At 36.8% G+C, this 18,065-nt stretch overlaps 1 protein-coding gene across 1 annotated transcript; it reads left to right on the top strand.

Moving 5' to 3' along the window:
- The first annotated feature begins 1,905 nt into the window (after positions 1-1,905).
- On the top strand, positions 1,906-14,933 carry LOC149200960 (uncharacterized). Its single transcript, XM_089401137.1, has 2 exons — positions 1,906-2,082; positions 14,127-14,933. The coding sequence occupies exons 1-2, from the start codon at positions 1,906-1,908 to the stop codon at positions 14,931-14,933; spliced, it is 984 nt and encodes a 327-aa protein (XP_089257263.1).
- Positions 14,934-18,065: the final 3,132 nt, after the last annotated feature.

Below are 18,065 nucleotides of genomic sequence, written 5' to 3' on the forward strand. Positions count from 1 at the left end.
GGGGTTGGGAGGAGTGTCCATCCCAAGCACGCAAAGTGATGGTGGAGGGGGACAACTCAGGTGACTTTAGTTGTTTCCAAACAGCAGCGGACATCACACAGGTGGATGCGCCTTCATCAATAATGCATCGGGAGATGATGGCATTACGGATTCTAACTGGTATCTGGAAAGCAACCGATGAAGGTAATGGGGGGTGCTCTGATGTATCAACCATGAAGACAATCAAACGATCGTCAAAAAGATCCATTGCACCCAAGGTAATTAATAGAGCTTTGTTTTAGGAAGGGCACGACTGGAGGACTTCCAGTGTTGAAATGGCAGCAGATGATTGCGTCAAGTCGTCTACTATATTGTATGTATGGGTAGCTCTATTAGAAGCTGCATTATAATGTAATGGTCCCTTTGGGATCTTGGGAATGGCCTCAAATTTAGGTTGAGGGATTTGTAAAGGACAATTTGGTGTCATAAGAGGCTCAACAAATACTTTGGTTTTGGACTCGGTAGCAGATGAAGTGGAGGGCTTGTCATATTGGTGCGACCAAGTTTGTAGGTTGATATTGGAGGGGTTAACCTCATCAGAGTTCATCATAAGGATCTGGTAGTCATCGGGACCAGAAGGTTGGGGGAGGTGGGCTGCTTGACCTGGCTGGGGTTGAGAAGAAACAAATCCTTGCTGAGGGAAAGGATTTGTGAGCACTGCCAGTTGAGATGGCGCAGGATTCTGAGGTGATTGTTGACCTCGAGAAGCTACTTGAGCTTCCCACATTTGGCGCATCTGGGGTAAAAGAGGACACTCATGTGTATAGTGGCCATGTACACCACAACATGCACAAGGCTTATTCATACGAATAGCCTTGTTCTACTTGGGCTAGCTGCCCTGTTGCTGGTTGTTGGTGTTAGGCTGGTTACCTTGGTTACCCTGGTTACCCTGGTTACCCTTCCCCTTATTTTTTCTTCGAATTTTGAGGATTGGTATCACTCTGCTGTGTAAACAACTGGCCCTGAGGAGGCAGTGGCTGTTGGAGCTGAGGATGCATGGGATGCTCCGACACTAATGCTTGAGGGGCTAGAGCACCAAGCTGTGCATAAGAAGGAGAAATAGTTTGGTAGACATGTCGGGGCCCGGGAAACATGTTGCGAGCAGGAGGGGCATAAATGTTGGAGGAACTGATGCCCCCTACGGGTAGCCATAACTCTGTTGAGTGTAAAGTGAAGAGTGTGAAAGGGATCCAACGATACTATCGGCGGCGTGGGATGCCTTCGGTGCATTGGCACTTTCAGGATGCGGGAGGTCTGGAATGATGGTATAAACATAACTAGATTGTGCATAAATCAGATCATATCTCAAAGCAGTCTAGAGAGCTTCTTCCTTGGTCTGAGGAAAATGGGACGCGACATCTTTCCCAATGGGGGATAAAAGGCTCTTAAGAAACCAATCTAGATAGACACGATCTTTGAAAGGTGAGGCACAACATGTGCTCCTCCTTCGATGCCACTCTTGAACATGGTCAGAAAGGCGAGTGGCGGAGGACTGACAGAATGTGGTCAATAGCTCCATACCAGTGTCGTACCAGAGAGGTAACTGGAAATATGAAAGGAACGCTTTAGCAAGCATCGTGAAAATGGAATGAGAGGCGGAGGGCTGGTCTACATACCATTTTGCAGCATCTCCAGTGAGCATGCATTGGAAGAGTCGAAGACGAATGGAGTCATCGATTATGGAGTTGGATGAACACCATATGTGGAAGTATCGAACATGGTTGGTAGGATGCTCCAGTACCCTCAAATATTGGGATGTCTGAGGGAACCTTAGTTGAAATAGAGGGCCAACTAGCATTATGGTGTATGGGGTCGTTTATTAACTGGTTAAGATCTGGTAGACTTAACCCAACCATAAAGGGGAGCATGGGGGCTGTCAGAACAGTTCTTGAGACTGTTCCACTTGATGTGACCACCGGTATAGAACTAGAGGCAACATTAGTTTGGTTTCCTGCACCAGCTGTGGGTCCAAACATGGTGACGATGTGCGATGAAGGAGGCTTGGAATCAGATGAGGAATCAAAGGGACTAGGAGAAGAGTCAGTATGTTGACTCAGAGGGCTATGAACTTGAACCTGACGGGGAGGGGTAATACACCCAAACAGAAATTGGGGGTGAAGGCCTAGCAGTCTCCGCGACACACGCCTTGGTGGCGCAATGATGGAAGGACACACGGAACACGGAAATGGTGAAGGGAAATCAACAATATATCTTTTGTCTCTGATGCAGTGAGATAAATTTATTATGTTAAGTCTTGGCTTGGCGGTGTAAACCAAGCACCCTTCGCTTAAGGTGTGCTTGTATATGCAAGTGTATTAATTGATTAATCCCAGATCATGTTTGTAAAAAAAGAAAAAATCTTGCTGAAAATAAACTGAAATAAATAATAGAAAATGAACAACAAAATGATTAACTAAACCCCACCCAAACCGGGTTTGCAAACACTGTACTGCTTGGTGGCTAAACCGATGGAAAAACACTAAAACGATCAAGAGATCTGAATGTTGGTGTGACTGGGATCAAGTGACACTAAGATGCTGGAAAGTCGTGCAGCAACAACAAAAAACTAGAGGGAAGATCGCTACAAAAATATAGCGAGATGGGTGAAACACCTAGGGAAAATGATGGGACCCTAAGGAAAATGAGCAAACAAGTGTAAATGTGACACTATGGATGGTAACAAACTATCTTAACATATATGAAACAGAAAGGTACAGACCTGGAAAATGTGGTTGAAAGCGCTGTAAAAACTCAGACTACTCACTCTGCGAAACTCCTCCTAGAAAGGTGGAAGCGTACTAGAAGCCTTAGGGGAGGATAAATTTGACTTCGACGAGTAAATCAGAGTGGATCAAGGCCTAAGAGTGGTGAGACAAAGGTCAGAAAACCTACCAGACAGCGCTATGCAAAACCTAGAAACAGATATGAGAAAAACCCTAAAACCCTGAAATCGCAGGTACTGACCTGTTTCTTTGTAGGGATCACACTTTTTGGGCTGTTTAGTGCATTTTGGCCTCCAGATTTCACTTTTTGGGCCAAAAAGTGCAATTTCCGCTCCATGGATCTCAGTCGGCAAATCTCGGAAAAAAGTGACATCTTTGTCGCGGCTGGTTCCTGTGACATGCGGAAAAGACTAGAAAGCTTGCAAAAGTCAGAATTTTAACAGATCTAGGGTTAAAAAACTAGGAAACATTAAGAGAATTGAAAAAGGAAGAAACCCTATGCTGAAAACCGAAGGTCACCCACGTTTCTGGATCTGAAGTATAAAACTGAGTGGAGTCACCAATTTTGTTGTAGTGTTTTCTTGTCAATGATGTATGAAAAGAACCCACTTAAGATTGTGGATGACAAACAATCTCAACAATATAAATGACTGTTAAACATTGTAGATCTGTAGCTATTGATAGAAACAAAACCTGCCAAAATTCTAATCTATGCCACAATCATAGTGAAATAGCAAGAAGAAAGAGCAACAACTCCAATCATCCAATGGAAACTAGATATGTAAAGAATAATTTTATAATAACACCTGTGAAGAGAACAAATAAATGTTACCGGTCCCCCTCTATGGGATGGGTTCTTAGCTATCCTCAAACGTCTTCAACTTGTGTATAGTCTCTCTCCTCTATAATGCATAAACCCAGCAAAAATGTGGTGTGCGACAATGAAAATAATCAAAGTTACAATAATGAGTGCAATAATGAAAATAATCAAAAGTGAATAATGAATGGAAAACCCTTCTATTTATAAAAAATATTGAGTTATTCTCGAATAATGAGCAATAATAAAATATTATTGATCCCATTCTTGGAATAACCACTTGGAATATTTTATTATATTTGGTTAGGAGGGAAAAAATATTTAAACTTTTATTTATAAATAATAAATAAATAAATTATTTATTTATCATCTCAATGAATTAGTTAAGGAATAATAAAAAAATAAGGATTTATTTAATTATTCCGAAGGGATTTAGTCAAATTTAACAAACAATAATAATTAATTAGTGATTAATTAATTATTCTTAGAGAACAATAAGATAAATAATGATTTATTTGTTTATTTTTCATGATTGGGTCAAATTTGACAAGGAATAATAATAGAACAATGGTTTAATTAATTATTCCTAGAAGAAAATCAAATAAATAGTGATTTATTTAATTATTCTTCATAGGTTTAACTATGGTAAAATTGGCTTCACATGGTGTACTTCGATCCATGTAGTAAACTAGGCTAGATGATCAATTTTTTGGTGATACCACATGTCAACATGTCTTTTAATGTGGGTTCTATACATTATATCAAAATGCACTCCCAAAAAGAAACAACTCTCTACATATGCAAGGTCCTGGTCTCACCTGAAGTGTCATGTTGGTCATGACAAGGCCAACCTTCCCCATCTTCATGTTCATACATATTGAAAGTTAGTATTTCTCTCTCAAGAATTTCATTCATAACCTTCGCAACAAAATGGCATTGGAAACCCCTCTTCTACACAAATGAGGTCCTTTGTTTAGCTACAGGATCTCCTCTTTTGTCCTCTGGGCCAAATGAATAATAATAACTACACCAAAAATTTGAAATTTCAGTACATACAAAGAAGGATAAACATGGTTTCAAAGGATCTAAATAATGCATTTTTGAAATACTCACATTTCATATTGCAATGCAGTGGTAGATTTTTGTTTTGGTTCTTCGTTTGTTTTCTGTATGAAATTACATGGAGCAATGGGATTCACTTCCTCTCCTTTGATAAAGTCAGAAACTCATTTTAACGGGATTAAGACAACTTGATCAATACTATTGTTATTTCGATTTATTTCCATCCAAACTAAGTCTTTACTAGAGAAGGTCATTTTATCTTTGAGGTCTTGCACCTCAAGATCCATGATATGTTGCCATTTGCTTCGCTTTCCCATTTTGAATTGATCTAGTCAAACAATATGCAAGACATAAAATAAATAGCCTATATTGAAACATGTTAGCAGCAAAGCTATCCATTCTAAAGAAAAACAACACAAACAAATATATGATTGAAAATGATACACTGATATAAGTCCTTCCTTAGCTAGCTTATTTTCAGTTCTGAAAGAATTGAAATGGCATTCGGACACCAAATTTGTTCTTGCAGCTAGTCTTATTGGTACTGGAAAGGGACAAAACAGAGGAAGATTTTTTAAGGGGTTGTAGGATGTAAGGTAGCTTTTGGATCCCATTTAAAATATTAAGCATTTTTACTTTGTTGTAAATGAAGCAGATTTCTTCAAATTCTCTTCATGATCTATAAGCGAGGGAGGAATGTAATGCATATATAATGTCATTAATGAACATAATGTTGGGAGCTCAAGCAACCACTCTATTTTGATGCCCTCAATTATTCAATCCATATGAATGGGAAAATTTAGCAGTCTGCAGTAAAATTTGTGTCACTTCATTTCATTTCTAGCAGGATATAATTGAGGATTTGGTTCATTTGAGAGTATATATGGTTGATTGTTTTCCAGATGAATATATGTGACTGGTCAACATTTTATTCCTCTGATATGAAGAGTGTATATGAAAAATAAATAGTCAAATATCTCATGTTTGACTCGTAATATAGTTTCTAAGAATTTAAAATCTCCCCATTTATCAAAGCATGCACTCTCAACTTTGATTGTCTCGTTGTTTGATTGTGTGAGTATGCACTCTAAACATTAGTTGTCATGTTGTTTAATTGAGTGAGTATGCACTCCCAACTTTAATTTTTCTGCTATTTGATCGAGTGATTATTTCAGGCATAGATGGACTAGTAGGCATGAAGCTCATCTTTGGGACAAGAGCACTTGGAAATGCATCAGATTGAGCCCTTGAAGATAAGGATTTAGACAAATCTACTTCCATAAGGATGGAGTCAGTGTTCAACAAGAATGATATAATGGAACCAATATATCAATACTAGTGTAATTTTTCATTCCTTCATAGTTCTGATGACCAAAAGCTTGAAATCCTAGATATTGTAGCACTTCAGTATGGAATGTGGCTGCATTTTACAGTGAAATAGTTTTTGCTTGTAACAATGCTTTCTTGACTTGTTACATTTTAAGTGCAAATTACACCTCAACTCTCTTCCGCTTTTATAGTTTGTATTGAATTGTCTATTGAGTTGCATAGGGGAAATCCTCTTAGTGCACTGGAATATACATTCCATCACCTCATCATCGAAAATGAAGGTGTGACTAAAAATAAAGCTGGTTTGAAATAGTAACTAGCAGCTGGTTTTAAACGGTTGTCTTTTGGAATCAAATATTTCTTAAAAAGGCATGTGGTTTTCCTCCTTGCCTCAAAAGTGGACCAAATTCAGTTCTTGGCCCTTTCCATGACCTCAAATACATTTTCCATTGGGGGTTTTACCCTATTAACCAACCAAGGCACCTCAATTAGTGGCTCTGATATGTGAAATCACCTCAATGCAATTGCTCAGTGTAGGGGATACCTCAATGCCTCTATTTGTGCAGCATGTATTTCAAACGCTTCAAAGATCTATCGAGATTGTAATAAAAATTTTGGAAGCCTTAATCATTTTGAGAGAGGATGCTTTTTGAGCTATGGCACTCACAACAAAATTTATCCAACATATCATTCACCCCTATTGTGATAGAGTGTGATAACAGTAGAATAAACAAGACAAATGAAAGTGCAAAGAGTTTGGATTCACAAATTGACCACCTTCTCACAACGCTTTTAGATAAGGTTGAGTCCATTGAAGTGGGTTATGCTACAACATGTGAGAATGGTAAATACGATTTGGCTCAATGCTGGAGGGACCTTAATATGAGTTAGTGTAATCAGTGCCTCAATGTTATCTACAACAATTCGACTTCTATTTCAACTTAACGAATTCCATTTCAACAAACTTCGAGTTTTAGTTTTAGTATTTTTATTTTTTGAGCATGGAAATCACTTGAAACTCAAACCTTGTTAAGGAATAAATGTGAAATAAATCCATGAACCTTGAGCTTCTACCCACGAGAAACTATGCTATAAATCTCAGCGAGGCCAAAGAGTAAGAGTTTGATCGACAATTAAAAATGCGTAATATATTATAAGTCTTTTTTCTCATATCACACACAAAAGAACACCAGATTTATTCCTACTTATTCCACATTGCAGCCAAATTTTTGTTTACAAATATTGTTCTAGAATTCATTTACAACAGGTTTATCCTCTAGCTAAACACTTGTCATCTTAAAATTGTTTATCAACAACCAAGGATAGGGGAGAACTTGTATCAGCGGTGAATGGCTAAATTTGTGGGACTGAATGGAAGCTCGGTCATTTTGAATGGGCGTTTTCCTTCTGGAAGCAGCAATAATGGTCGAAACTGCGCACCCGAGATTGCTTGTTTGTTGTTTGAGCTTCAGTCTGGAAGGTTATTCAGGCATGGAGCATTAAGGCAATAATGATTTTGAGGCTCAAGCCCACCGGCCACCCACCCCATTAACTCAACTAGTCGATGGATCACATCGGATAGCCAGAGAATCTGAACATTCCTACATATGGAGGGATGAACCTTGAAGTTGGAGTAAATAAGTGTCAGTTTCCAGAGCCAAAAAAAAATCGTCGGTTGGACATTTCTAGGCAATTCCTCCACCTAGGTAGACTACTCCTTCCAAAACTGCTAAATCAATTGTATATACACGTACAAGTTACAACGTATTCCTTGATGTTGGCTAGGCAGGCAGACAAAGGGAGTGAACTTCAATTCTGATGCGATAAAACCTAGAGAACCAACCCCAAATCACAACAAATTAAATCTTAGATGACACAATACATCGAATGCTTCATGGATTGGAGCTCACATTTAAATAAATTACGCAAATCCTAATAACATTTCGCAACAATATTATCGATTAATGAATCAATGGATGATGGTTGTCATTGAAATATGATGAATAATATTTCCCACGCTATATGATATTTAATGCACTGTGAGATCCCAATGAGACAACCTTTATTGTACTACCAGATGTTGGATACCCTCTCACCCTTTAATACACCCCACGATACATAGCTCCAGACATACACCCTCGATACATACCTCGAGACATACATGACATCCTGATAATGCGACACTAAAAGGAAATTTTATTAAATATATCAAATATTAACAGGAATTGAAAAATGTTTATCAATATTTAAATATTAAAACCAATCAATTAATTTATTTTCAAGTTTTTAAAGTTTGGATAAATCAGAGTCGTTTAACACATGTTTAGAATATATATAAATAGTTAGATAAATAGATTGATTTATAAAATTAAATTAAATTTTAATTTTATAAATCAATCTATTTGTCTAACTATTTTAATTTTTAATTCTAATTTATTTATCTAACTATTTTAATTTTAATTTTAATTTATAAATAAATTTTAATTTTATAAAATAGTTAGATAAAATAGACTAATTTATAAAATAGTTAAATAAATAAATTGATTTATAAAATTAAAGTTAACATTAAAAATTTAATTAAAATAGTTAGAATTAGAATTAGAATTAAAATAAAATAGCTAAAATTAAAATAATTAAAATCAAAACAATTAGAACTAAATTTAAAATAGTTATAAAATTAAAATGAAAATAGTTAGAATAAAATATAATTCTTAAAATTAAAATTAAATAAAATAATATATCAAATATTTTTTCGGAAGAAGTCACATTGAAGATTTTGGTTGACGCATTTGGAACCAACCAGTGTGGTTCACCTTGAGGACACGATGAAGAAACAGATCCAAGAAGAAGGTTAAATAGGGAGACAGGTCAACCTAACAGCTAGAAGAAAACGACTATATTTGACCAGAGGAGGAAAAGAAAAAGTTTAATATTATTTAATTAATTCTAATTAATTTATTAATTGTTAATTTAATATATATATATATATATATATATATATATATATATATTATTTTTGAATGTCAACTTATTAACTCATTGGTTATATTTGACCAAGGTTTTAATAATATTTATTAATTTATAAAAGGGTTATACTTGAAACTATGTATTTATTATTAATATATTATCTTATTATCTCAACGAAAATAATTTTTAAGTTTAATTGATTTATAAAACGACCGTTATTATTATTTTTTAATTATTACTTATATATATATAAATAATTTATAAATTGATCGTTTTTTTTTTTACTAAATAATATTATTATTCATATTACCAATAATGGATATAAATTTTAATGAACACTAAATACTCATATTAATATTAATAATGCTAATAATACTAATATTCATTTCACTAATGCTAATATTAATAAGTATTATGTGTTATTAATATTAATATTAGTATTTAGTATTAATAGTATTATTAATATGACTAAATCTTTGGCTTATGATTATTAAACTAATGTTCAATATTAATAATAATAGTATTATTAATATTAATGCTATTAATAATAATACCTAATAATAATTTTAATTATTTATATTAATGTTAGTCATACTAATAATTCTAATATTAATAATAATAATAATAATAAAGGGGGACAAAGGGTCAAGACATAGACAGACAAAGACGAAGGAAAACTAAGAAGAGAGGGTGGGAATCCAGCAGCTACTAATTTTCTAGCTGTCATCCCTATTAATATTATTGGAAGACCTCTCAATTTCAATGGCTTCCCTAAACTTACGATAATGAAAATGAGCAATCTTAGAAATAACCCTAGCCTCCTCAATGAATATATGATGCTTGGTCTTCTCTACATGTTCGGCCAAAGCCGAAGATTTGGTCCTCCCATGCTTGATATTAGCCGCGTGTTCCTTAATCCTCTAGTTGATAGAATGCCCAGTTTCACCGATGTATGAGGTTCCACAGGAACAAGGGATGATATAAACACCTTTCATATCCATTGAGTTCACCTTATCTTTGACAGTCTTTAGGGAGCTTCTAATGGTGCTGAGGGGTCTAAAGGTCGAGGGAATATTATGCTTTTTCAGGATTCTCACAATCTTGTCTGTCGTCCCTTGGATGAAGGGGAGGTGGACTCCTGAACTACGATCAATGGGTTCTTTCTTGACCTTGGGACCCTTACTCACTTTGAGGAAAGCTTGGACACCATGCTGCCTACTATAACCATTCTAGACAAAAACATTAAGAAGATGGGACTTTTCTTTAGAAAAGTGGTTGCCATCAGAAATTCTTAGAGCATGAGTGGATAACGTGCTGAGAACACCTATCTTTTGAGCAGGGAAATGGTGGGAATTGGCATGAAGATACTGCTCACTATGTGATCCAGGTAGATGTTGGTGGCCACCCACCTATCCCATTTAGACCCCCACAACTGTCTCTTTCAGCTTTTTCAGTTTCCTAAATTGTAGCACATTTTACTATTTTTAGCAGTTTTTCGGGTCCTGAACTTCCGGAGCCGTTTTGAGGCCCTAAACGACGTTTTTTTGGGAATCTGGGGCAACATGTGTCCATGGACCGATGTTGCCTCCCAAAGTGGTAGTACTCAGATAGATCTTTCTAACGAGCTATCATACGCGTCAAACGGAGATCGTATGCCAAAGTTACGACCCCGGGAAATTGATGTACCAATTTACCCAAACGGGGCCCACAATTTGGTGTTTCATCTTCTAGGGTTATATTTTGGAATGTTAAGGGTTTTACATTGTTTCTAAATAATAAATAGGCCTTCGAGCCTCATTGTAACACAATTCAGAACAGTTCAGAGGCATGTAGCCACCACATTTCTTCTCAGAGATAAGCTACCATCGTCCTAGCTGGTTTATTTCCATTTCTGGTTGTAAGCATATTTCAGTATTTTCCATTAATGAAATGAAGTATTATTTCCGCTGCATCTTTGTGTATATGGTTATCTCTGTAATTTGTTGCGTTCCTGCTTAAATCCGGATCAGTGGTATCAGAGCAGTCTGCTTTTTCTCTGTTTTTCTTTGCATGTCCCCAACGAGGTTCGGATATAAGGAGTTAGGGCTTGAACTGGTCGAACCTTTGCAAGACCAGCCTCGCAAATCCCGACGGCCTCCCATGGCGGATGAGAAGAAAGACGAGGGGGCAGGAGATCCTATCAAAATCTTGCTCGAAGAAGTGCTCGAGCGGCAAAGGAACGCGATGATGGATAGCTTTGCGCAGATCCTTCAACGGCTACCTAGAGGCGACGCATCGGCTTCCACCAGCGACTCTGGAAACGCCACACCGTTTAAGGTACAAGTAAATTTTGAAATCCCCATCTTCGAGGGTAAAATAGACGCAGATGCTGTAGATAAATGGTTAAATCTGCTAGATGGGTATTTTTCTGTTCATGAATTTTCAAGTCGGGAAAAGATTGTTTTCGCTCTTCTCAAAGCAGCCCCCCATGTCAAGGACTGGTGGGAAACCTACTGCGAGCAGAAGGATGAAAGTAGAGGCTCACTATTTTCAACCGCACCCACTTGGAATGACTTCCGGGATGCCATCAAGGAGCAGTACTACCCTGTCGGAAGCTATGAGGACACATACATCAAATGGACCACACTGCGGCAGGGATGAGACCAAGATGTGCCGGAGTTCACAAACATTTTTCATACCCTTCGCACACAGTTGGGTATCAAAGATTCTGAGCTGCATCTGGTACTCAAATACCGTGGCTGCCTGCACAGATACATCCAGGAAGAGATGGTGTTCTTGAACATCTCCTCGCTCAGCACAGCGTACTGATATGCTGTCAAAATCGAGCAAAAGTTCAAACAGAAGAAGCGAGACTTTGGATCTGCAAATCCGAAGCCCAAAGGACAAAGCCAAGGCGGGGTGACCTAAGACAACCCGTCGAAGCCGCAAGAAAAGAACAACACCATGAAGCCGAAGAAGGACACAGGGAAGTGGTGTGAGTTCCACAAGAGTCCCACTCATAACACAAGTGAGTGTCGGACCAAGCAGTCATTGGTGGCTGAGTTGAAGGCTTCTGAATCAGATGCATGTTCCAACCCTGTGCCAGAACCCGACAAGGGGAATAGCAAAGGGAAGCAGATCATTGATGCGGATCCCAGCGCCACTGTTGCTACTGCCAAGATCCAGAAAAATGAGCTCGAAGATCCAGAAGAGGGGGAGCGCCTTTTCCACTCACAGATGTGGGTGAAGGGTTCGCCGCTGCAATTCATTGTCGACAGTGGCAGCCAAAAGAACCTCATTTCAGCAGAGGTCGTGAAGCAGTTGGGCCTACCGACTACACCGCACCTGCAGCTGTATAGTATCGGGTGGAAGGACGAGATCTGAAAGTTCGCCAGCAGTGTTGCCTTCCCTACAGCATCAAACCCTTCACAGACGAGGTATTGTGTGATGTTACACCTCTAGATGTTTGTGATGTATTATTAGGCCAGCCATACTTGTGGAGGCGACATGCTGTGTATGAGTCTAGGCCTCGTGCTGTCATTATTTCTTTGAATAATTCATTATACAGGATACTAGAGGTAGCCCCACTCACTGCCACATATTTGATCACTACTAAGAAAGGCAGCAAGCTCATCTCCCAGACCAGGAAATTCATCTGTCTGGTTCACTCCCAAAGTAAGGGGAAGATCGTTGCTACATCCATGACCCCTGCAAAGGGTTCCTCCACGCAGCAGCAACAACAGCAAAGGGATACGGTCATGACAGAACACAGGAACAACTTCTCCTCACCCACAGGGGTACCACATAAGTTTCAAGTGGGCAACAAAGTTTGGTTACATCTGCAGAAAGAACGCCTTACAAGAGCCCATAAGAAGCTCCGACCACTCCGACATGGTCCTTACACCAGTACCAAGGCTACGGGAAACAATGCTTTGAAGCACAAAATTCCTCCATTCCTTCGCTTGCACCAAGTGTTCAATGTGGACCATCACCGACCATGCTTCCCACCATTTCTGGTCACAACAGAGATTGCAGAACAGCTCACTAGAGACCCAGCTCAGCAGAAGCTTCCTCATCTCAGGGAGGAACTCAACGCAATGGGGACCATTGCTTCCTAAGGGGGGAGGAATGATCTAGGTGGATGTTGGTGGCCACCCACCTATCCCATTTGGACCCCCACAACTGTCTCTTTCAGCTTTTTCAGTTTCCTAAATTGTAGCACAGTTTACTATTTTTAGCAGTTTTTCGGGTCCTGAACTTCCGGAGCCGTTTTGAGGCCCTAAACGACGTTTTTTTGGGAATCTAGGGAAACATGGGTCCATGGACCGATGTTGCCTCCCAAAGTGGTAGTACTCAGATAGATCTTTCTAACGAGCTATCATACGCGTCAAACGGAGATCGTATGCCAAAGTTACGACCCCGGGAAATTGATGTACCAATTTACCCAAACGGGGCCCACAATTTGGCGTTTCATCTTCTAGGGTTAGATTTCGGAATGTTAAGGGTTTTACATTGTTTCTCAATAATAAATAGGCATTCGAGCCTCATTGTAACATAGTTCAGAACAGTTCAGAGGCATGTAGCCACCACATCTCTTCTCAGAGATAAGCTACCATCGCCCTAGCTGGTTTATTTCCATTACTGGTTGTAAGCATATTTCAGTATTTTCCATTAATGAAATGAAGTATTATTTCTGCTGCATCTTTGTGTATATGGTTATCTCTGTAATTTGTTGCGTTCCTGCTTAAATCTGGATCACTATGAGTCTTTTTTCGATATATCTCATGGGACAAATATCCATCAACTTTCCTAGAAATGAGGGCATCAAGAAAAGGGAGGCAACCATCGACTTCATGCTCCATCTTAAACTTAATAGAATCAGACTGATTATTGAGATGTTGTAAAAAGAGATCTAATTTATCAGGCCCATGTTGCCATATGGTGCAGGTGTCATTAACAAATCTTTTCCAAAGCTTAGGTTTAAATAAAATAGAGGATAAAGCCTTGGATTCAAAATCTTCCATGAAAAGGTTAGCAACGATAGGGGACAGGGGGGAACCCATGGCCAACCCATAGATTTGTTCATAGAACACACCTTCAAAAAAGAAAAAAGTGGAGGTGAGGCAGATCTCAACCAATTTAGCCGTGTCGGGATCAGTAAGACGAAAAATAACATCTAGGGCTTCCTTAATGGGGATGCTAGTGTACAGGGAAAAGCAAAGCCCCCTAAGAATAACATCAGCAAAGATGAATTCAAAGCCCTGGAATCCCTAAATAGGAACCCATACATCGTCGTTTTGAAAGTTGACAAAGGTGGGGCTATTGTTATCCTTGATAAGGCAGATTATCGAGAGAAGATGTTGGATCATCTGAACAATAGTGGGATCTACAGAAAACTTGACAAGAATCCATTGAAAAAGATTTCTAAGATGGTCGCTCTTGCTATTAAATCCAGCAGCATTGTTGGCTCCTTTAGCCATAAGCTAATTGAAAGTAGCCCTATCACTCCCAGGATCTATGGGCTTCCCAAAATCCATAAAGAAGGAGTCCCCCTTAGACCCATTGTCAACACCATTGGTGGGCCAACCTTCCTTTTAGCTAAGTATTTAGCCGTGAAGTTGAAGCCCCTGGTGGGGCAGACGGAGTCCTTTGTCAAAGACTCCTCTTCTTTTGTTAGAGAGTTGAAGGATACGAAATTTGAACCAGGTGACAATCTTGTTAGTTTTGATGTTGTTTCCCTATACACTAGCATCCCCATTAAGGAAGCCCTGGATGTTATCTTTTGTCTTACTGATCTTGACACGGCTAAATTGGTTGAGATCTACCTCACCTCCACTTTTTTCTGTTTTGAAGGTGTGTTCTATGAACAAACCTATGGGGTGGCCATGGGTTCCCCCCTGTCCCCTATCGTTGCTAACCTTTTCATGGAAGATTTTGAATCCAAGGCTTTATCCTCTACTTTATTTAAACCTAAGCTTTGGAAAAGATTTGTTGATGACACCTGCACCATATGGTAGCACGGGCCTGATAAATTAGATCTCTTTTTCCAACATCTCAATAATCAATCTAATTCCATTAAGTTTACGATGGAGCGTGAAGTCGATGGTTGCCTCCCTTTTCTTGATGTCCTCATTTCTAGGAAAGCTGATGGATCTTTCTCCCATGAGGTATATTGAAAAAACACTCATACTGAGCAGTATCTTCATGCCAATTCCCACCATTTTCTTGCTCAGAAGATAGGTGCTCTCAGCATGTTAGCCACTCGTGCTCTGAGAATTTCTGATGGCGACCACTTTTCTAAAGAAAAGTCCCATCTTCCTAATGTTTTTTTCCAGAATGGTTATAGTAGGTAGCAGGGTGTCCAAGCTTTCCTCAAAGCGAGTAAGGGTCCCAAGGTTAGGAAAGATCCATTGATCATAGTTCAGGAGTCCACCTCCCCTTCATCCAAGGGACGACAGACAAGATTGCAAGAATCCTAAAAAGGCATAATATTCCCTTGACCTTTAGACCCCTCAGCACCATTAGAAGCTCCCTAAAGACTGTCAAAGATAAGGTGAACCCAATGGATATGAAAGGTGTTTATATCATCCCTTGTTCCTGTGGAACCTCATACATCGGTGAAACTGGGCGTTCTATTAACCAGAGGATTAAGGAACACGTGACTGATATCAAGCATGGGAGGACCAAATCTTCGACTTTGGCCGAACATGCAAAGAAGACCAAGCATCATATATGCATTGAGGAGGCTAGGGTTATCGCTAAGATTCCTCATTTTCATCATCGTAAGTTTAGGGAAGCCATTGAAATTGAGAGGTCTTCCAGTAATATTAATAGGGATGACGGCTAGAAAATTAGTAGTTGTTGGATTCCCGCCCTCTCTTCTTAGTTTTCCTCCGTCTTTGTCCGTCTGTGTCTTGACCCTTTGTCCTCCCCCCCGCCCCTCCTCCCCGCTTTTTTTTTAATATTAATATTATTAATATTAGAATTATTAGTATGACTAACATTAATATAAATAATTAAGATTATTATTAGGTATTATTATTAATAGCATTAATATTAATAATACTATTATTATTAATATTGAACATTAGTTTAATAATCATAAGCCGAAGATTTAGTCATATTAATAATACTATTAATACTAAATATTAATATTAATATTAATAACACATAATACTAATAATAATACTTATTAATATTAGCATTAGTGAAATGAATATTAGTATTATTAGCATGATTAATATTAATATGAGTATTTAGTGTTATTAAAATTTATATCCATTATTGGTAATATGAATAATAATATTATTTAGTAAAAAAAAAAATGATCAATTTATAAATAATTTATATATATAAGTAATAAATAAAAAATAATAACAATGGTCATTTTATAAATTAATTAAACATTATAGCCGTTGAGATAATAAGATAATATATTAATAATAAATACATAGTTTCAAGTATAATCGTTTTATAAATTAATAAATATTATTAAAACCCTGGTCAAATATAACCAATGAGTTAATACGTTGACATTCAAAAATAAAAAATATATATATTTATATATTGATTAAATTAACAATTAGTAAATAAATTAGATTTAATTAAATAATATTAAACTTTTCCTTTTCCTCCCCTGGTCAAATATAGCCGTTTTCTTCTAGCTGTTAGGTTGACCTGTCTCCTTATTTAACCTTCTTCTTGGATCTGTTTCTTCATTGTGTCCTGAAGATGAACCACACTTGTCGGTTCAAAACATGTCGACCAAAATCTTCAATGTGACTTCTTCTGAAAAAAAATATTTGATATATTATGATATAGATCACAGAAGCTTGAACTCGAATATTAAATAAAATAGTTAAAATTAAAATTAAAATAGTGAGATAAAATTAAAATAATTAGATAAAATAGTTAAAGTTAAAATTAAAATAATTAGATAAAATAGTTAAAATTAAAATTAAAATAATTAGATAAAATTTAATTAATAAATTAATTTTAATTAATTAAAATTAAAATTAAAATAGATAAAATTAAAATTAAAATATTTAAATAAAATAAAATTTAATTTAAATTTTATAGATCAATCTATTTATCTAACTATTGTAATTAATTATTTAATTATTTTAATTTTAGTTCTAATTTCAATTTATAAATAAATTTTAATTTTGTAAAATAAGCAGATAAAATAAATTGATTTAGAAAATAATTAGATAAAATAAATTGATCTGTAAAATTAAAATGAAAATTAAATAATTAAAATTAAATTTAAAATAATTAGATAAATAAATTGATTTATAAAACTAAAATTTAATTTAATTTTATAAATCAATATATTTATTTAACTATTTATATATATTCTAAAACATGTGTTAAACCACTTTGATTTATCAAAACTTTAAAAACTTGAAAATAAAATATCATGTAGCCTAGGGAATATTGTTCATCGTTGAATATCTACAAAGGATGATATGCTAGAGTAAAGAATAGGAAGAGTTTTTACCTTTATCTAATTCTTCTGACAGCTTCATTGATTTCCACCTGCCAAAATCCTGATTTCATATCAAATTTAGAAAATACTTTAGCCTCTGCTATTCTTGCTAGAAAAATTCCTTTGTGAGGAATGCTGTAAGTATCATCTGAGAGTACAATATTCAGAGGTTTATAGTTTATGACCAGTCTTGGGATACCTCTTAATTGTTCTGAATGTTTATTAACATAAAAACCATAGCAATTCCAAGGACTACTAGATTATCTAATCAATCTTCTTTCCAGGAGGCTTTCTATCTCTTTTTGACAGAGATCTCTATATTCTTTGTTCATAGGGATTGCTCTTCTCTTGCAGGGTTTCCCTTCATACTCATCTTTGTAGGGAAATTCTACACAGTGTTGTTTTCTATGCCAAAACGCATTTGGTTCTTCAACACAACATTCTTATTCTATCTGATTAAACACCAAATTATCTTAAGAAAGCCTATGATTGTACGAAGAATTTATACAAAGTCTTGGGATTCTTGTAGATATTCTCAGATAAGATTTCGAGGGGCCACACCCTTGGGGGACTAATGGTTCTCATGGACTTGTCCTTAAAGCTTCCACAGTGTAATAATGATGTCTAGTGACAAGGCTGAATGTGACCAGTTTTCTCGTGG

This window comes from Pinus tabuliformis, chromosome 2_1 (genome assembly GCF_031772625.1).
Source record: "Pinus tabuliformis cultivar Carrire ecotype Pingquan chromosome 2_1, CPIR1, whole genome shotgun sequence".
In the NCBI taxonomy this organism is placed as follows: Eukaryota; Viridiplantae; Streptophyta; class Pinopsida; order Pinales; family Pinaceae; genus Pinus; species Pinus tabuliformis.